General features: G+C 43.8%; 1 protein-coding gene across 1 annotated transcript in view; it reads left to right on the top strand.

Moving 5' to 3' along the window:
• PKD1L3 (polycystin 1 like 3, transient receptor potential channel interacting) overlaps window positions 1–21,716 on the top strand; it is a 305,810-nt gene that overhangs the window by 179,516 nt on the left and 104,578 nt on the right. Inside the window, exons 19-23 of the mRNA XM_029610662.1 lie at window positions 7,175–7,360; window positions 14,835–15,120; window positions 18,374–18,507; window positions 19,676–19,800; window positions 20,248–20,408. Of these exons, the coding sequence (XP_029466522.1) occupies window positions 7,175–7,360; window positions 14,835–15,120; window positions 18,374–18,507; window positions 19,676–19,800; window positions 20,248–20,408 (892 nt within the window). The remainder of the gene's footprint in view (window positions 1–7,174; window positions 7,361–14,834; window positions 15,121–18,373; window positions 18,508–19,675; window positions 19,801–20,247; window positions 20,409–21,716) is intronic.

The following is a 21,716-nucleotide window of genomic DNA, read 5'->3' as shown; positions in this document are numbered from 1 at the left end:
CCGATTAGAGAAATCCACAAAGGCTCTCTACAAGCCCCTCCTACCAAAGCCACGCGCCTCACTTCGACCAAAGACAGAGCCTTCTCTACAGCAGGACCAGCCATGTGGAACAACATCCCTTCAGACCTCAGGCTGGAACCCTGCCTACTTACATTCAAGAAAAAACTCAAGACTTGGCTGTTCCGACAAGCCTTCCCGGATCCCTCGGATACACATTAGATGATTAACACTTCCCGAGCAATATGGACTTTGTCCTCCTCCAACCTCTTTACAAGTGTTAGTTTCTGCTAACCACTTAACAAGCACTAGCCATGTTACCATGTTGGTTTTATGTTTCTTAACCTTTCTGCCCTCTTAGGCCTTTCTTTCCAGCTGCTTAAGCCTCCGAGTTTCCATCCCTGTTGAATGTAACTTTGATTCTTGATACTTGTTTAAAAAAAGTTTATTTTCTGTTACAGTCCCCCTGTTCGATGTAAACCGATCTGATATGGTATTTAACCATGAAGGTCGGTATAGAAAAATACTAAATAAATAAAAATAAATAAATGAGAGGCTTCTAGGAAAAGTAAAAAGTCATGGGATAGGTGGCGATGTCCTTTCGTGGATTACAAATTGGCTAAAAGACAGGAAACAGAGAGACAGAGAGTAGGATTAAATGGACAATTTTCTCAGTGGAAGGGAGTGGGCAGTGGAGTGCATCAGGGATCTGTATTGGGACCTGTACTTTTCAATATATTTATAAATGATCTGGAAAGAAATACGACAAGTGAGGTAATCAAATTTGCAGATGATACAAAATTATTCAGAGCGGTTAAATCAGAAGCAGATTGTGATAAAATGCAGGAAGACCTTCTGAGACTGAAAAATTGGGCATCCAAATGGCAGATGAAATTTAATGTGGATAAGTGCAAGGTGATGCATATAAGGAAAAATAACCCATACTATAGTTACACAGTGTTAGATTCCATATTAGGAGCTACCGCCCAAGAAAGAGATCAAGGCATTATATTTATTTATTTATTTATTTAAAGGCTTTTATATACCGGAGTTCATGCACTAGTGCATACCACTTCGGTTTACACGGAACAAGGAACAGAAAATTACATCAAACAGATTGAACAATTAAACAAATATACAATTACATCCAACAATTGGGTATAAATAACATGGCTAACTTAGTAGGAACTTAGAGTTAGAGGTGAAGGAGAGAAATAGTACCAAGTGGTAATAGAACAATGTTAATAGCTAAATAATAAATATAAATAGTAAATACAAGTTCTTATAATAAATACAGGTGTTTACAGATTACAGTCTTCAAGAAAAGTTTACGTCTACAGAATAGGGTTAAGTAAATAAGAACTGGCGGTTATTTCTATAGGAGTGAAGACTTCAAAAACTAAGGTTACATCTGGATTAAGAGGTATTGGTGTAGCATGTTCAAATATTTAATGATTTGGAATTGTGAGACCAAGGATAAAATTAGTTGTTTGATATGATTATAAAAGCGAGAATGATTCAAGTTCTGGGATGTGGTTCTGAGCTAGACCTTTAAGTGTAGGCTTTTGTAAAGAGCCAGGTCTTGAGTTTCTTTTTGAATGTTCGAGTACACACGAGTGGACAACACATTGAAATCGTCGGTTCAGTGTGCTGTGGCAGTCAAAAAAGCAAACAGAATGTTGGGAATTATTAGAAAGGGAATGGTGAATAAACAGAAAATGTCATAAGAACATAAGAACATGCCATACTGGGTCAGACCAAGGGTCCATCAAGCCCAGCATCCTTTTTCCAACAGTGGCCAATCCAGGCCATAAGAACCTGGCAAGTACCCAAAAACTAAGTCTGTTTCATGTTACCGTTGCTAGTAATAGCAGTGACTATTTTCTAAGTCAACTTAATTAATAGCAAGTAATGGACTTCTCCTCCAAGAACTTATCCAATCCTTTTTTAAACACAGCTATACTAACTTCACTAACCACATCCTCTGGCAACAAATTCCAGAGTTTAATTGTGCGTTGAGTGAAGAAGAACTTTCTCCGATTAGTTTTAAATGTGCCACATGCTAACTTCATGGAGTGCCCCCTAGTCTTTCTACTATCTGAAAGACTAAATAACCAATTCACATCTACCCGTTCTAGACCTCCCATGATTTTAAACACCTATATCAAATCCCCCCTCAGCCGTCTCTTCTTCAAGCTGAAAAGTCCTAATCTCTTAGTCTTTCCTCATAGGGGAGCTGTTCCATTCCCTTTTCCATTTTGGTCGCCCTTCTCTATACCTTCTCCATCGCAATTATATCTTTTTTGAGATGCGGCAACCAGAATTGTACACAGAATTCAAGGTGGGGTCTCACCATGGAGCGATACAGAGTCATTATGACATTTTCCGTTTTATTCACCATTCCCTTCCTAATAATTCCCAACATTCTGTTTGCTTTTTTGACTGCCGCAGCACAGGTAAATGTAAATTATGGGGGCACTCCATGAAGTTAGAATGTGGCAAATTTAAAACTAATCGGAGAAACTTCATTTTTACTCAGCACACAATTAAACTCTGGAATTTGTTGCCAGGGGATGTGGTTAGTGCAGTTAGTTTAACTGGGTTTAAAAAAGGATTGGATAAGTTCTTGGAGGAAAAGTCCATTAATGGCTATTAATCAGTTTTACTTAGGGAATAGCTGCTGCTATTAATTGCATCAGTAGCTTGGGATCTTCTTAGTGTTTGGGTAATTGCCAGGTTCTTGTGGCCTGGTTTTGGCCTCTGTTGGAAACAGGATGCTGGGCTTGATGGGCCCTTGGTCTGACCCAGTATGGCATGTTCTTATGTTCTTACCCGGCAAAATTGATGGTATGGATGGATGGTGCATGGAAGACCTTCAAAACACCAGGTGCTCAACAGTGTTCCTTAAGAGTCTGAGTAAAGATGGTGCAGTTTTTCCTCATGCAGAGCTTAGCAGCAGTAAAGAAGCTTGGAAGAAGTGAGTACCAGGAGAAGGCGGAAGAAGGGCAGTCAGCAATAGCCCTCATTCCAGCGCTAGGAGTTGGGTGAGCCCAAATCATAGAAACATAGAAACATAGAAATGACGGCAGAAGAAGACCAAACGGCCCATCCAGTCTGCCTAGCAAGCCTCACACATTTTTTCTCTCATACTTATCTGTTTCTCTTAGCTCTTGGTTCTATTTCCCTTCCACCCCCACCATTAATGTAGAGAGCAGTGATGGAGCTGCATCCAAGTGAAATATCTAGCTAGATTAGTTAGGGGTAGTAGGGGTAGTAACCACCGCAATAAGCAAGCTACACCCATGCTTATTTGTTTTACCCAGACTATGTTATACAGCCCTTATTGGTTGTTTTTCTTCTCCCCTGCCGTTGAAGCAGGGAGCTATGCTGGATATGCGTGATGTATCAGTCTTTCTCCCATGCCGTTGAAGCAGAGAGCCATGCTGGATATGCATCGAAAGTGAAGTATCAGGCACATTTGGTTTGGGGTAGTAACCGCCATAACAAGCCAGCTACTCCCCGCTTTGTGAGTGCGAACCCTTTTTTCTTCTCCCCTGCCGTTGAAGCAGAGAGCTCTGCTGGATGTGTGAAGTATCAGTTTTTCTTCTGCCCTGCCGTTGAAGCAGAGAACTATGCTGGAAATGTGTGATGTATCAGTCTTTCTCAATGACTCACAGGAGTAACCCAGTTTGTCAGTATGCATGGGTTGTTTATGGAGACGATGGGCAGGGTCCGTCAGGCAGATATAAGGGAGTAATGGCAAAGAACCGAGCTGGAATGATTGATCGAGGATGTTCCTCGGTGGCGCAGCCCAAGTGGAGTGGTGAGGATTGAGACAAATACTGCTGGATAGGACGGGGGCTCCTGTTATAACCCGGCAGTAATTTAAGATATCACCTGGACAGGGCATGAAGAATAAAGAGTGCTAAGGGTATTACATATCCTTTCATGTTGATTTTAAGGAGGGGTAGAAATTTGGCGGGGGGGTAGTTAGAAGCACATAAATTTTAGGTGGAACAAGGATCCAGCTTTTCAGAAGAGCTAGGGGATGGATTATAGGTAGATGAGTATTTTTAAGGGGCAGGGGAGGAGAGGGAGAGGGAAGAGGATTGGGATATAGGGGTGGGAAGGGAGGGGGCAGGGAATTGGTATAGCATGGTTTTCCTTGTCACTATTTATTTATTTATTTAAAAATTTTTCTATACCGTCGTTTAGTGATATTCCATCACAACGGTTTACAAATAGGCACATAAATATGTTCAAAATGGATTTACTTTAACCAGAGGGTGCCATAGTTGTTACTAGTGTGTAATTAGCATTTGGGGAGGCCGCAGGTCCTGCTTGCAGACTATATTGGATGGAGGAGTACTCTGGGTACTCTTCCAGGATGACTGAGAGGCGTTCCTGCGTTACTGGTACAATGGTGACTGATCAACAGTTTTGTTGTCTAGGTGGACAGAGATGGTCGCTGGAAGCATGGGAAATGGGGCTGCAATTTGTGGCAATGGATATTGGGGTCCTTATTTATTTATTTATTTATTTATTTTTAATTTTTATATACCGACCTTCTTGCATAAAATGCAAACCAGGCCGGTTTACATTGCAAACTGAACAAGCAGGAAATATAATTCCTTAGTCGGATACATAGAACATCTAGAATTAAAAATGTAAAAGCAAACTTTTTAGACAGCTTAATAGAGGTTAATTAAATAACAAACAGTTCACTGTGGACATAGTCATAAGAGGGAGCAACAAGGGAGTAGGATGGGATAGGGTTAAAAAAAAAAAAGAGGGAACCAGAGGACTCAATTATTGGACAGGGTAGGGAGGTTGGGGAAGGGAAACACACTGATCTTTGAAACTCCTAGACATGTGCGGTGCAGGTTTGAACACGGGGTCTAGGGGGAGGGGGTTAGAAAAGGGGGATTATCGGTCTAAGGGGGTGGGGCAACAGAGGAGGTCATACCCCTCACTTCTTATTGTGACTGATTGGCAGGGAAGGGATGGGGAAGGGTTGGAGGGGTAAGTTGTTGGAAGGGGGGTTGCGGTGTTGGGAGCATTGTGGAAGGAAAGTGTGAATTATAGAAAGCAAAGTCATTTGCCCCAATATGAATATGGCTAAAATGGAGGTTAATATCATCACATTAAATGTCATTGGCATTGGTAACCAAGTAATGCGTAAGCGCATCTAAGATTACGTGAGGAAACATGATGTGACAATAGCGCTACTTCAAGAGACACACCTGAACGACAAGGCGCATGCTAAGCTCCAGCGAGAGTGGGTGGGGTAGGTCTTTTATTCTTTCTATAGCACGAAAAGTAGAAGTGTGTGTATCCTAGTGCATAAAGCTCTTCATTTTCAAGTGATTAGTCAGCTCACAGACCCCGAGAGGTGCTATGTAGTCCTGGAGTGTGATATATATAGAGAGAGGTATGTGCTTGCGAACAAATATGGACCTAACACAGGTCAAAGGGAATACTACACGAGGCTGGCACTTACATTAGAAAGCTTCTTTTCTCCCCACTTCATCCTGGGGGGAGATTAGAATGTCTGTCTCATCCTCGATCGTGATAGATCATCCGGGGGTTGGGCAAGTAACAGGTGAAGCTGAAGGGCTCAAGGGGGGTGATGGTGTGGCTGTTTTTATCAGAGGTAAATCTTGGCAGACAAATCTGATCAATTTTTTGATTAGTTAACCAGAGAGTTGGATCAAGGGAGAGTGCTAGACATAGTGCACTTGAATTTCAGCAAGGCTTTTGACACAGTTTCACACAGAAGACATAAATAAATTGTGCACCCTTGGTATGGATCCTAGAGTAACTGTCTGGGTTCGAAACTGACTGAGTGGGAGGCAACAAAGGGTAGTGGTAAATGGAGTTTTCTTCTGAGGAAGGGGTTGTTACTAGCGGTTTGCCTCAGGGATTGGACCTTGGACCACTTCTTTTCAACATTTTTGTAAGCAACATTAGGGTTTTTGCTGCTCATACCAAAATCTGTAACAAGGTGGACAGCCAGGAAAGAGTGGAAAACATGAGGAGGGATCTAGCGAAGCTCAAAGAATGACCGAAGGTCTGGCAGCTAAGATTTAATGCTAAAAAATGCAGAGTAATGCATTTAGGTTGCAATAACCCAAGGAAAGGTGCAGTATTGGAGGTGAAATACTTCTAAGCACAAAGGAAAAACGGGATCTGGAGGTAATTTTATCTGATGATCCTAATGTGGCCAAACTGATGAATAAAGCAATGGTATAAGCCAAAAAGATGCTTGGCTGCATAGGGAGAGGAATGGTCAGCAGAAAAAGAGGTGATATTGCTCCTGTAAATATCCCTGGTGAGACATCATTTGGAATACTGTGTACAATTCTGGAGACTGCACCTTCAAAAGGATATAAAGAGGATGGAGTCGGTCCAGAGGGTGGCCACTAAAATGGTCAGTAGTCTTCGTTCTAAAGCATATAGGGATCGATTTAAAGATCTAACATGTATACCTAGAGGAAAGGCGAGATATGCTAGAGTCATTCAAACATCTCAAAGGTTCCCATGCACAGGAGGTGAGCCATTTTCAATGGAAAGAAGGCTCTAGAAAAAAGGGTCATGAGATGAGGGTGAAAGGGGGGTAGATTCAGGAATAATCTTCGGAAATATTTCTTTACAGAGAAGGTGGTGGATGTGTGGAACAGCCTCCCAGTGGAGGTGGCAGAAAACAAAACAGTATCTGAATTCATTAAAGCATTGGATAAATACAGGGGATCTCAAAGGAAGAGATGAGAATTATAATGCTAAATTAATTGGATAGATGGGCAGACTGGATGGTCTTTATTTACCATCATGATTCTATTAACATATGGGAAAACTGTGTGATGTAGCTAAGGGCATTTCTGAATTGCATGGCGCCAAGTAACTTGCTGCTGGTGCCAACACTTCTTGGCTTCAGGTATCTGCTGCTGGCACCTGCACTGCATGGATTCAGGTATTTGCTGCTGGCCCCTGCATTGTATGACTTCATGTATCTGCTGCTGGCACCTGTACTTCATGGCTTCAGGTATCTGCTGCTGGCACCTGTATTGCATGGCTTCAGGTATCTGCTGCTGGTACCTGCACTGCATGGAATAGGAGACTGAACAGATGTTGCTGAGAGTAAGATTTAATAGATGGCTTCTCTTTTTTTTTTTTTTAGCACATATCCTCTTCCTCACAACCATGATGATTATCGCTTATGCAGAGAAAACTCCCAATGAGTTTTACTTAAATCAAAGCATGCAGAGGAGTTTTGCAACCTCATTCAACCAAATCCAGACACTTGATGACTTTTATGCCTGGGCTCAGAACAATTTGCTGCCCAATCTCTACAGCACATACCCAGGTAAGCCTGACTGGAAGAGGCCATGATTCTGGTATCAATATTCCAAAACCCCACTCAGCAGATACAATCAATCTGAAAAACTGTCCTTTTTTTTTTTTTTTTACCCAGCTTGGGATTTTAGTAGAAATCTGATTTATTTTGTCTTAAATTTAACAAAAGTCACACAATATCAATAGAATCACACATTTCCATACAAATGAGAACTACAGCCAACAGTTACTCATAGGAAAACAGAAACAACAACAGTTCCTCTTCCCCCCCATCTAACCTTGTAGATATATTAAGTTGCATATACATAGGCATTAAGGATCTGAATTCTAAATTTATGTGGTAAATGAGAGATATAGGGAAGCCAGACATCCAATATCAACTTCCTTCTCTTAGGGTGTAAGGATGGGCGAGACATTTACTGCATTAAAAGCCAATGATGGATTTTATTTTTCCAAAAAAGTAAGTGTTGGAGCAGTCGACTGTGTCTCCAAAAATGCAGTTTTATTTGCCAGCAATAAAACTTCTATATCAATATCTGATGTTGATATAGAAGTAGGAGTCTGATCCAATATCTCCAAATAAAGCAGACAAAGCATTAAACAGCAATGATTGAGATATGTGTTCCATAAATGTATATACATTTTTCCAAAAAACCTGTACTCTATGGCAGTGGTTCTCAATCTTTTTTCGGCCGGGACACACCTGACAGATGGTTCTGACATGTGTGACACATTGATCATATGACCATCATGGGGCTTTATGTAAACATACACTCTGCATCCCCCTGACAATGGGTCAGAACAGAACTAGGACATTACCCATACAACTCACCATACAAAAAAGATATTCTGGTTCTGGTGACATCTTAGTAAAAGCAAAACAAACTTCCTTTACTACCAGGTACAATAGCCTTCTTATGAAAAGACAGTAATTTACCACTAATCCATGTCCTATTGAGAAAACACAACAAATAATATTGATACAAATGCCTACATGCTAGTAAAATACCTCACCTTGGTCACACACAAGGACAGAAAGACCACAAATTATACATTTGGAGACAGAAACTGGAATGGAAAACCAAAAAAGCGACTCTGCATGCAGTGCAAACCTGGAGAAATGGAAACAAATATAGCACCTAACATAGTCCCAGGGTCTGCAGTAATGCACACAAACTAATCTGCACAAAGTTACACCTGCATTATGGCATGCACTCCAACAGTAACAACCCTATTTATGAAAAGGTAACACTACAAATATTAAACCAGGCCCTAAACATCAATATACTTCCTATTAGGAAAACAGAATAAGCCAAGCTGCAATAGAACCCCACGCAGAAATTGTCACGAGCGCGCCCTCCGGCAGTTGTTAAGGATCGAGGGCTGGGAGACCTTCGGCTATGGTTAAGGCACAGGGGCACGGTCGTCTCTGAAGCTGGGGAAGTGAGCCCTTGGGCCACGGCATGACCCAGGGAGAAGCCCCAAGCCACACCGCGGGAGGTGAGCTGGTGCGAGCATGCTTAACGAGAGCAGGACAAGGCTGAAGCAAGGATTAGGGAACAAGGTCCGACCCTCAACCGGACCTGCACACCCCAGATAACCAACAACGCAATGTTGATTGATGAACAGTCCTCCGACTGTTCCAAGCCCTTTCAGACCTGCCGCTGGGTACGGCAATGGGCGGCAGGCCGGACAGAGGGCGAGGGCAGACGGAGTCCTTGGAACACAGAAGACTTTGGACTAGGACTGAGGAGAAGGCATCACAGACGAGGGCTGACGCAAAGACATTGCAGACGAGGGCTGAAGCGAAGACATCACAGATGGAGCAAGAAACTGGGAAGGTAGACATTGGCACTGTCTCTCAGGGCGCCCTACACAGCCCACTACTCAGGGCGAACCCAATCGGCTGGTCACGGACCACCCTGTCCCACTGTGCGCCCTTTACAACCTGAGGAGGCTGGTCACGGACCACGTGGAGAGCGGGACGAGCGCAGGAAGGGAATCCAGCCGAGATGAGACTCCAAAGACGGAGCAGGTGTTATCTGGAGAACCACTGGGACTGGCAGGTCAAGAAGACTCGGGAACACAAGAAACAGATCCAGCTGCGAGGAGACTCTGATGATGGAGCGAGTGTCATCCGAAGAGCCATAGGGTCAGGCGGATCCAGGAGAACTTGGAGTGACGAAGGAGGGCGGAACCTCAGAGATATCAGGAAGAGTGAAACGACAGGAAGCGGGACATCAGGGAGAAGGACATCAGGAAGCCTAGATGAGGGACCTCAGGAGACAAAGATCAACAGGAAACTAAGGACATCTGGAAGCATGGACGAAGGACATCAGGAACACAGAAACATCTGAAGACATCAGGATCAGGAACAAGACAACATGAAGCCAAAATATCAGGCACCGGGAACACGAAGACATCTGGACGAAGAACATCTGGGACATGGAGACGGCTGAAGACCTGGACAAAGGACATCTGGAACATGGAGACAAAGCTGTCAAAGCAAGAGAAGACCACGGATGACCTGGATTGATGAAGGAGCACAGACGACTGTGAGACTCAATCCGAAGGCGACGAGAGACTGAAGAGGAATCCCTTTTATAGGGCTGAAGCAGGAAGTCATCATCAGGAGGAGCCAGCAACACTTCCTGTGGCTGGCCTTTAAATGTTGTGAAGAGGTGCGTGCCGGCGCCTAAGGGAAACTTGGAGCAGAGAGCAGGACCCTGGACAGCGGTGTTCGCCTGCGCAAGGCCAGGATGCAGTAGGCAGGCTTCGGGACGGCCTCCAGGCCGCACGATGACATTGGGGCAGCAGCAGGCTTTCCCCTGCCACTCGAAGAGGATCCATGGTGGCGGCTCCCTGCCGCAAGAGCGCTGGAAGATGCGGCCTCCAGTCCTCAGGTCTTGGCGGAGGCATTAGGCCGCGAACAAGGCAGGGAGAGGCAGGCATTAGCAAAGGCAGCCTCTCTGCCCAGCGAGGACCCTGGGAGCAGCTCACTGCCGCGAAGGAGGAGCGACAGAGTTGGCCGCGGCCTCCAGGCCGTGGAGGCGAAATCGGCAGCGGCGGCCAGCCGCGAAGGCCGGCTCCCGGCAGGCTCGGCCCTGGAGCGCAGGGCCAAAGATGGGGGCGGCACCCAAGTCGCGGAGGAAGGCGGCGGCGGCGTCCTGCCGCGGGACTAGAGTCTGCTGGCAGCATTCCCTGCCGCAAAAGGTGAGAGGCCTGCTCGCGGAGAATAGCTCCGCGGGCAGGAATCGTAACAGAAATAATTGTAAAACTATACTAATAAATGTTTTAAAACAGCTGATAAACAGAATAACATCCAATAGTTAAAAACTCATAATTATTTTAAAAATTGTCCAAATACCAATTAAATATTTCAAAACAGACAGATTACATAATACCCAATAATTAAAATGGCAGTCAATCAAGAAAAATAAACTTAAAAAGACACCTTTACTTACCATCTCCAGCAACTCTCGTACTCCTTTCCCTTCCAGGCCAAAAGCACACACCAGAAGCAGCAGCAGCTGCTGAAGCTCTATCCTCACGATCCTCTTCTTAGGGCCCACAACCAGTCACTCACTCACACACACACACACACACCCCAAATTAGACCCCATGACCTGTCTTGGTCTCTCACGCACACAGCAGTCACCTTCATGACCAGTCTCTCTCTCTCACCCAGAAACACATCACCTCCCTGACCAGTCTCTTCCTCATTCACACACATGCTCTCTCTTATATACAAGCTCATATTATATACAAGCACCCATTCACTCCCACAAACACCAGCTCGCACCCATTCACACCCCCACACACACCAGCTCGCACCCATTCACACCCACACACACACGGGCTCGCACCCATTGACACCCACACACACCAACCCTCACCCAGGCTCTGGGGCAGTGGGACACTGGGAGCCGCAACACACCTGCTGGTGCTTGGCGACACACTGGTTGAGAATCGCTGCAATAGATTATTGGTTGTGTTTTTGTTTTAAACTGATACTTGTTAACTATTAGGGTTTTGAAAAGCAAATGCCTGAGTAGAGGGAACCCAGCTGTAATGCTTTGGTGCCTGAGATCCGATTCACTCATTACACAGTCGAGGGTTCTGTTTGGGCTTTGAATCCTGTTCTGTTCCCGGAGGTTAGATAATGTCATTTTTTTTGAGGGGGTTAGGGTTTGAATATGCTGTGCGTCTTCCCGATAATGCACTGTCTGGATGCAGATAAGATTCATTTCACAGGGAAAAGAAAAATGGTTTCCTTCCTCCACACCAGAATTTGGTTGTTTCTAACACAAATTATGTTTTGAAGGCAGTTTTTAGTTTGATCTTGTGGAGATTTGCTACCAAAAAAAACAAAACAGCTCCATGTGAAAGTGTACTACCCAATTAAGCAAAGCAATCGAGCTATAAATATTTTAATATTTTTATCTGGCGTTCTATCCTGTGCTTTTCTGAGCTGCTTATTATTTCTACAGCACTACTAGATGTACATCGCTGATCTGTAGAGCTTACAGTCCAGACCAATAAGATCTTTGGGAAACGTATTTGTTAAAGAAAATATGTTCATGGACCAGGGGAGCCAGGGTGGGATGTACTAATTCAAGTAGGCCGACATAATTAAAACAGGACTGTATTCTGCTCTCAGCTCCAGAGTAAAACACATCCTGACCACTGCAATCCATTTCCTCTGCTCCCGACTTCATGTTTAGCTTAGCTGTACCCTCTTCAGGATCCAGAAACAGTACAAGAGTTCACTCTACTTCCGTTGGATAATGGCTCTCTGTTCAGGGAATGGCCAGCACTCGCTCTTTCTGTTTTGACTCCCAGTTCAGAGCTGTTTAGGTTAAAAGTAGCTTTTAAACACGCTCCTTTATTGAAGAGTTATAGTGGCTTAAGTAGCTCGAGATGTTTTCTCTGCTGTGCTGCTGTAAACCAGACCAGACAGTAACTACTGGAAGAACCCATCCCGCGCCTGGCATTCCATTGTCACGCTGCAGTAGCAAAGCATGTTAAAAAATTACCTTACCGCAGTGAACTGAGTAGCTCTGAGCTGGGAGCTACCAAGCCGAGACCTACGCGCGCTGCCCGTTCCCTCCGAGGCCGCTCCGATTTCGGAGCGGCCTCGGAGGGAACTTTCTTTCCACCCCTCCGCACCTTCCCCTCCCTTCCCCTACCTAACCCACCCCCCCGGCCATATCTAAACCCCTCCTACCGTTGTCGGCAGAGTTACGCCTGCCCGAAGCAGGCGTAACTCTGCGAGCGCCAGCGGGCTGCTGGCATGCTATCACCCGACCCGGGGGCTGGTCCGGAGGCCTCGACCATGCCCCCAGGCCGGCATCACGCCCCGACACGCCTCCCGCCCCACCCCGAAATTTGCACCGCCCACCCGTCACACCCCCTTTGCGAAACCCCGGGACTTACGAGTGTCCCGGGACTTGCGTGCGCCGCCGAGCCTATGCAAAATAGGCTCGGCGCGCGCAAGGGGCTTTTTTAAGGGTTACGCGCATAACTTATGCGCGTAACCCTTTTAAACTCCGGCCCATTGTGTTCAAAATGGGCATATATTCTCTGATTTAAAGTGGACTGTCATAGATCATGTACAACTATCGCCAAGAGGCAGCAATCAGGGAGCCTTACTCAATAGGCGCGAAGCATACTGGATTTTTACACTACAGACACAAGCTCCGCAAGGTTTAAATGAGGAACTCGATTGGGGTTCGTTGATTTGATGAATACGTATTGACGTTTACAGCAAAGTGGTTTTGGATTGGAAGCACAGCAATTCTGCACCAAGGTTTAAAGCCAGCCAGTATAGATCAGCGTTTAGTTGGGCAGAGTCTTTGACCCACATAGAAGGCCGATTCAAATTTGGACTGACAACTGTTTACACAAATTTCTGGAAAATTGATATACCGACGATGAATTTATAAGGAAACACCCCCTGTGGAAAGATCCGGCATTGGATCTGAAACGTGGCCGCGTCGGGTCATCATCTGATATCAGATAAGTCGGGACAATATTCATTTTTACTGTTGGTAACGAGCTTGTTTTTTAAAAAAAAAGAAAAAAGGAAATGTTTTTCACTATTGGTGCAAGTTATACACAAAATTAAAAATAGGATGGAGGAGAATTGTTTATGATTATAACACCTTGAAATCAACCGGTTGGGGTTACAATATAATTATATGAAACCTTCCCTCCCTCCATAAAAATTTTTTTTTTGCTAAGACTATATGTATAGACTTAGGAGAAGGAGGGCCTGTTGCCAAATAGAGAAACACAGCCCAAGGAGAGGGGAGCAGATGACATCCTCAATTCCTGACCTTTATGGTTTGATTACAGAATTATTCTTGTGTCCTAATGTCTTTTTTCTTCTTCTCTCAATGTAGTTCCAGGGGACCCTTACACTCAGGAGAGCCAATAACAAGTTCAAGGTTGTCCATAATGAACGCAGCAGCCCTAAGTGCAAACTTGGGATTGGTATTCAGGTCCCAGGCCTAGTACCCAAAAAATGCTAGTAGGTTCTTGTTATAATGGCTGAACAATGGCTCCTGGTTGTTTTCTAGCTTCAGCATAGAATACTGGATCTTTTATAGTGAGTGAAGTCAGCTCTTGAATTTTTGTTTCTGCCTCCATCTGCTGGCAGAAGGATGCATCCCACATGTATGGACTGGTCTGTTAGGACTAAAGGAAAGGAAATTCATGGGTAAGTATAAATACCACCTTCCTATCTCTAATTCTATATGTAACTCTCCACCCTAGGCTAATTATAACACTTTTTTCTTTTCAGAGGCAGATAACTATAAGAAAGATATATTTCTAGGCAGGGTATAAACAAGGAGATGCTGTTGATTCAGATCTTGTTATTTTTAAATCTGTAGTTTGTTTTTTGCAGTATTTGTGAGTTTTCTGTTTCTATGTATTATTGTTTGTTTTTAAAACTGTAACTTACTTCGAGCAGTGCACTGCTTGAGGAAGCACAACATACATTTTAATAATAAATAGACAATAAGTACATAAGATTTGCCATACTGGGTCAGACCAAAGGTCCATCAAGTCCAGTATCCTATTTCTAACACTGGCCAATCCAAGTCACATGTAGCTGGCCTGTTCACAAGTAGCTGGCACCATCTCTCTCAAATATACATGTAACCAAAAATACCCAAATATATGCCCAAAATCCAAAGTAGCAGGGATCCTAATTCAAAAGGACACAAAGAAGACTCTCGAATGACCAGCCCAATACGGTCCACGTCCGGGACAGTGTCCAGCCATTTGTTCATTGTGCTTGCTACATGCTAATGTTGAGACACTCTGGGGATATCAGTTGCTGGTAACTGTTTTGCAGACTGAAAATGCTACTTCACTGTAGCTGCACATTTCTTTCTAAGGTGTTTTAGGCTCTTGATCACTATACTCATTAAAATAATAGTTATTAAAAATGTTCTAAGGTATTTATCATTTATCAGGTTATATCACAGATGGAAATTCTTTTCTGCTGGGAAGTGCCCGAATTCGTCAGCTCAGAATAAAGCATAATCCTGATCCATACGACAATCCCTATGGCAGTGAAGACACAGAGGACTATGGACCCCTCTGGATTTCTCCTATCCCAAACAGCTCAGCTCAGAACAGCAACTGGCACTACCAGACCCAAAAGAGACTTGAAGGATACCCAATCTGGGCAAAGTTTGCCATCTATTCTGGTGGCGGGTACACAGCGGAGCTTGGAGGAAACAGTACCACTGCAGCCAGGTTAGTAACTCCAAAAAAATGATGTACTAATGACAGGATCAGCAGAAGTACTGAGAAGAGGAATAAGCAAGGCTAGAACTAGCCACAGGCACATAGGGTTCATGCCCCAAAAACAGGTGGTGTTCTATTTACTGCTCTAACCATTCCCCTCCTACAGAAAACATGAGGAAGGAGCTGGGGAAGAGAGCAGAGTAATTATTTCCTTTCCTGCTTTCCATTCTAGTCTCCATCTGTCTCCATGTTTCAAAAGACAGCAGGAGGGGAGGGGCTGGATCAGACTCAGCCTGTGATCCCAGATCAGCCCTCAGCTGAGTCCAGAGGGGAAGATGAAGGAGGCTCTCTGGAGCATATGTTAGAGAGCTGTAGGTAATTTAAGGGGAAGGAAAGGAGGTAAATGCTGGAAGGGGGATGAGATGAAGAACGGGTGTATACTGGTTTTGCAAGAAGGTTGATAGTGTGAGAGTGGACAAATATTGGAGAGGAAAGGGTTGAATGCTGGGGGATGCAAGAGGAGGGGTAACTGCTGATGGTATCATGAGAAGGGGAGGTAAATGTGTATCCTCCCCAAAATCAACAATGCAAATTTGGGCTGTCTGAGATAAGAGAGAGCCAGGGTGTGGGGGAGCATGAAAACCATGTGGGAGAAGGGGATGTATGTGGGGAAATGCAAGGGCACAAGATCTGGGGAAGGGGTTTAAAGAGATGGAGGAAATGAAGTGGGGATGCAAGACAGAGCCAGAGGGGGAAAGGTCTGTGTGAAAGAAAGCCAGAGGTGGTCATGGGAGTGAAGAGAGCCAGAAGTAGCGATTGAGAGGCGGAAGACTTTGAAAGAGAGAAAAAGATGAAGAGAATGGGTGACGAGGGAGGGCGTATGATAGAGAGCCAGAGAGGATTAGGCATGTTGGGTGGGTTGAATTTATTGGGATATAGTTGGGTAGGCTGTTATAGCATTAAATGGATTTTAATGATTTATTGATGCATGCTTATTATTATTTTACAATTTGTTTCCTTGTAAATTGCTTTGGGTGGTATGTCAGTACAAGGAAGGCGATCTAGAAATGTAAATTAAACACAGCAGGATATTGGGGAAAGGGACAGTATTCAATGGTTGATAAGGTGAGAGTAAATCAAAAAGGGGGATGGGGAATCATGAGAGGGGATAAATGAGAGTGAGAGAGTCATACTGGAGGGGATGGGTGAGGAGGTAAGTGGAATTAAATGGTTGAAAGAGGGTAAGAAAATCAGTGACGGGATGAGCTGGGGCTCCGGGAGGTGGGAAAATTGAGAGTGCCAGGAACATGGGAGGACAGAGAACCTTCGACGAACACCATTCCAGTTAGGGAAACTGGTCCCAGAATGGGGACATCTGCTAACCTCAGTGCTATCCTGGGGTTAGGGCAGACAAGAATCACTCATGGACTCATCCAATGGGAAGGTTCCAGATGTGTGCTGCTGACTGGCTGCTAATCCAGTGCTCCAGGGCTGTTATTCAATTTCCCAATTTCAACACTGGGTTGCTGCTTTCTTTAGGTGAAAGGAAAAAAAACACTTGGTATTCACATGACCAATCTTTGACCACTGAAACAGAGTGGGGGGGGTAGGGAATGAGAGATTCCAAGCTTTACAAACTGCCTCTAGATTCTGTTAGCAAACTAGCGAAGTCAGCAAGCTACTCTACCAAACTGCAAACTATTGCAAAATTGTTGTCCATCATTACTGATGGATTTAAAATCTATGTGGACAACATTCAGTTCTATATTAAGGTACAACAGTCATGGTAAATTACTTCTGATACCTTGCATTTGTGCATAGATTCAATTAAGCGATGGTTAAAACAAAACAAACTTATGCTTAATACCAACAAGACCAATATCGTATTGATCCATCATCCTCATTGTACACCTTCCCATGATTCAATTCGCATTGATGACATCTCATTCACTATAGATAAAAACCCATCAGGAGTTTTACTTGACCCCACTTTGTCTTTTCATTCTCACATTAGATCTCTTATTAAAAGTGGATTTTTCAAACTTCGTCTTATTGCAGGGTTAAGGCAATTGTTATTTGATCGAGATTTCCTGATTGTAACTCGTGCTATCATCTTTCCTCACTTAGATTATTGTAACAGTTTGTTCATTGGTCTTCCTAAAACGACACTACATTCGTTACAATTATTACTTAATTCGGCTGCGCGTCTAGTATCTCATTCGAAGCGTTGTGATCATGATCATATTTCTCCAGTCTTATACAATCTGAATTGGTTACCAATAACTGAACGCATTACTTACAAAATAGCTATGGTTGTTTTTAAGTTGTGAACTTCAGATTCCTCTTACTGGCTAAATGCCCTTCTACGCATTTATAAACCAGTAAGATGTTTACGTTCTTCTCAATTGAATCTGCTAGAAGTTCCTTCTGTTCAACAAGCTCACTTATATAGTACTCGTGAGACCTCTTTTTCCATTGCTGCACCAACACAATGGAATCTCATTCCATTTGAGCTCAGGTCTTTGGATGATGTAAAAAAGTTCAGACAGTCATTGAAAGAGCACCTTCTCCAGCGTGCATACAACATACTCTAGAGTGCTGCCAGCAGAAGAAATACCTTTACAGATATGAGGATTCTGTTACATACTTTGGGTGATTGATTATTCATTTTATTTACATGAGATTGTCTATTTCTGTTTCTGTGAAACATATGCAATTTGTGTGTTATTGTATTTGTTATTTTTATGTTTTCATTATGTATGTTAATGTTGTAAATCGCCTAGGCCTCCCTATGGTAGGCGATCAATAAATTTTAATAAATGAAATAAATGAAATGAAATGCAAACATCTTCTTGCAAGTTCAGAGCTTATTAGGGGGACTTTCCCTCCAGCTCTCTGCACTTCCTCTACCAGCAGAATCCAGTAATGCCCAATAAGGGCAAACAATGTGGGGTTTGCTTTTTTATAGACTTATAATAAATCCTCTGTTGTAATATGTTGTAACTTTTTGTCATAAAGTCAACAGGTCCTTACATGAAATATGAACACCTGTCTATTGGGAACTAGTTGACAGTACTAACTCATTTCACACAGGTTACTAAATGGCTTTCAAATGGTACTGAATTTTTATCACTACAGGACGGAGCTGGATTTTAATCAAAAAAAATTTTGAAAGGTGTAATAGTTTGTAAAGTAATAGTTTGTAAAGACACACCCTACCTCACCCTCTCTCTCTCTCTCTCTCTCTTCCTCTCCCTCACAGGGTTCTGGAAATCCTCAGAGACACTGGCTGGCTGGATGGTGCCAGTAAAGTCATCTTTGTAGAGTTCAGCGTGTTTAATGCCAACACAAACCTCTTCTGCATTGCAACCTTTATCTTGGAGAACAATGGCATAGGTAACAGTCCTGCTCCTTAAAGCCTGCCTCAAAACACAGGGTTCAGCTTTACAATGGCTACATCTAAGTGACCCCAAAACACAGCCTCAGCCTGCTGGTGGCTAAAATATAAAAGCCCAAAACACTACCCAGTTTGTTAATGGCTACACAAAACCAGTCCTATGATATGGCTTCAACCTGCCACAGGCTATTTTAAATCAGTCCCACAGCATGGCCTTAGCTTACAACTGACTACAGCAAATAGCCACATAATCAGGACCCCTGATCATCTACAATTCCACAGCTGCAGGAAGGGCCACAGAACTGGCCAGTTCTGCAGAATCACCATGGGCGACCAGAAACCAAGTTGGGTTGTGGAAGTGCATTTTCAATTCTCTTCACCCCTTCTGCAGCCAATTCCTCCCTTCCCACACTAATTGGGCTTTCAGTAGAGGGAAAGCAGTAATGCCTTGGGCCATGCTCTCTTTCTCTGCTGCCCAGGACCCGACTCTGCTTTGCTTGAAAAACTTTTCCCACTTCTGCTCTGTCATTTTTTCACTCTACAAATGGAGTATAGTAATTCTGCCTCTAAAGTTCTCTCCTTCCTCTTTGAAGTTTCTTCCACTCCAGCAAGCTGCGTGCAACCTCTCAAATTCAGAACAGCTCTGAGCCTCTATGTAAAAAGCAATGAGAGGCGTGGAAGGCTTGTAAAGGTAGTCAAAGCAAGTTTGCCTTCTTTGCACACGCACTCATACCCTGATCCCTGCTGTGCAATGCCCCAAATTTTATTACCATGTAATAAACATATTCTGTACATGTTATAACATATACATACTATGACAAACAAGAAGCAAAGGTAACTGCAAAGCCAGATGTAATGGCATTGAAATCCTGACACAAAATGCATATAGGAAAGCAACTGGCAGTGGTGGAGAGCTGGTTTGTGCTGATGCTGATGTTTGTCTGAAAAATGACTCCTGACTGCGTGGCTGGAATGTGACTTCCGAGTATGGCCAATATTAGTGCAGTACCTCAGCCATTTCTTGCATGCCACTGCTGAAGGTATGACAGAGTAGTGATATAGATGTGGCTGGAATATGGCCCTTGAGCAAATGATGGATATTTTATGATGTGTCTTGAATGCATATGTGATGCTGCTGGTACATTTTTTTTTTGTGTGTGTGTCCAGGAAACCTTTTTGCCTCAACAGACTTGCAGATTATGCGGTTTTACCAGAGCGGTATACAGAATATGCTGCTTCTCTGCGTTCAGGTGTCCTTCCTGCTGCTCATCCTGTTCTCTGTCATACAGCAGGTACGCAGCCCCTTTCAGCTGCAGAACATGTGGATAACAATTAGTAGGACTGATATTAGCTGAAAGGTTTAGCATTTCTTTACTAGCTAGCAAAAAATTATCAGTCCTATCAGCAATCAGTATTAATCCTTCCTCTGGCTTTCATCTCCAGGGCCTGATATCTAATTATGATATGTCCAAGCTTTTATATTATTCAGTTAAGGATTCTATTTCTATTTCTCACCCTGTCAGATACAGAAAGGCGCAAAACCCCAGCATCTCACTATGCCCTTTTCAGAGCCTGCTGCTTAAAATATCGAAGGGAGCAGCTGTGGACCGCTCCATTAACCCCCAGTAACCCTAGTGTCTCACTATGCCTGGCGCAGGGGCTGCATCTGAAAGGAGCAGCTGTACCACACCTCTCCCCCCACCCCCAATAACTCTAGTGTCTCACTGTGCCTCGTGCAGGGACTGCGGCTGAAGATACAGAAGATTCATTATTTCTCCAGCACAAAGAACTTGGTGGATCTGAGTATAATAGTAATCAGCTTTTGTTCCATTGCAATTTATGTGAAGCGCATCATCTTACAAACACGAGATATCCAGAGATACCATCAAAACCGCAGCAGGTGAGCTCAGGGGAGAGTAGGTGAGAATTCACTCGTACTGTGTCAGAGCAACAGGTGGAACAGGGGAGGGCACGGGAGAGGAGAGGATCGGCATTCACCGTACTGACTCAGAACCACAGCATGTGTAAACCCCACATAAATAACTCCACCTCTCAGTTGTGTGATTTATAATGGGCATGGGTATCCCACCAACACAACTAAAGGTTCTTCCAGGGAGAGGGAGAAGAAAAAAAAAATATATATATATACAACAAATAATATTACAAGCAATATAAGCAAAATCAGTACATGCACATAACACATTTAGAGGATCATTGTTTAAAATGCGATGGGTTGTTTATCGGCCGCCTCACAGCAGTACAATTTAAATCATGGGAAGGGGAGGAGTGTGGGCGGGGTTTGGGCGGGGTTATAGCCTGGCAGCGCTGTGGGTGATAATGTTTTCCGCATTATCGCTGGCAGTACCGCGGGAAATAACGCCACCTTTTCCCGTGGCACTATGGGGTCGAAAGTGTGTGTGGCCCGGCCGAGACCGAGGTGGGCGAAAACGCACCGTCGCAATGCGGCCGGCTGCATACTTTTGCCCTCCTCGCCCCTTTTTTCTTCCTGTGCGCCATCGTTCCGCTATATTTATAGCAGAATGATGAATCTAGGCCTTAGACTCTTATATGCTATAGGAAACAGAAACCCATGGCATTATAGTAAAATAGAATTTATTAGCATTGGAATAGATAGAAAATTGTGCTTTTTGTAACAATGTGGACCAGACAATTACTTTGCTTCATCAAAATAAAATAAAACTTCCTTCTATATCTTGAATAAAATCACAACAGATCTTTTAATTATTCCCTAAAACTAACTTTTCCTAATACTCATAAAATGTAAGCACTGTCCTAATACTGTTCACCTAGCTGGAAATAAAAACACCCATAAGGTTTATCAAAAATCATTGTACTTGCCTTATCTGCAGAATAACAGAAGACCATGGGATAAGCCTCAGTGAGTGTACAGGTTAACTGATTTCTTGTCAGGATAGCTATAGGAAAATTATTTTTCATTGTTTTCTTTTGTTCTTAGCGTCCAGCCTGAGGCCACTGACATGGCGGTGCGCGGGCATTCTGCTCCTCGTGCTTGTTTTCTTTTTTGGAGTAGTGGGGTGGGGTGGGGAGGGATAAGGGAGCAGTCATGTGACATGAGGCTGATGGGGGATGCCTGGAATGCCCTTCCAGAGGAGGTGGGTGAAGACCAAAACAGTGAGAGATTTCAAAGGGGCATGGGATAAACACTGTGGATCCCTAAGGACTAAAG

Source organism: Rhinatrema bivittatum, chromosome 7 (genome assembly GCF_901001135.1).
Source record: "Rhinatrema bivittatum chromosome 7, aRhiBiv1.1, whole genome shotgun sequence".
In the NCBI taxonomy this organism is placed as follows: domain Eukaryota; kingdom Metazoa; phylum Chordata; class Amphibia; order Gymnophiona; family Rhinatrematidae; genus Rhinatrema; species Rhinatrema bivittatum.
The sequence above is the reverse complement of the archived record's forward strand: the minus strand, read 5'-3'. Positions and strand labels throughout refer to the sequence as shown.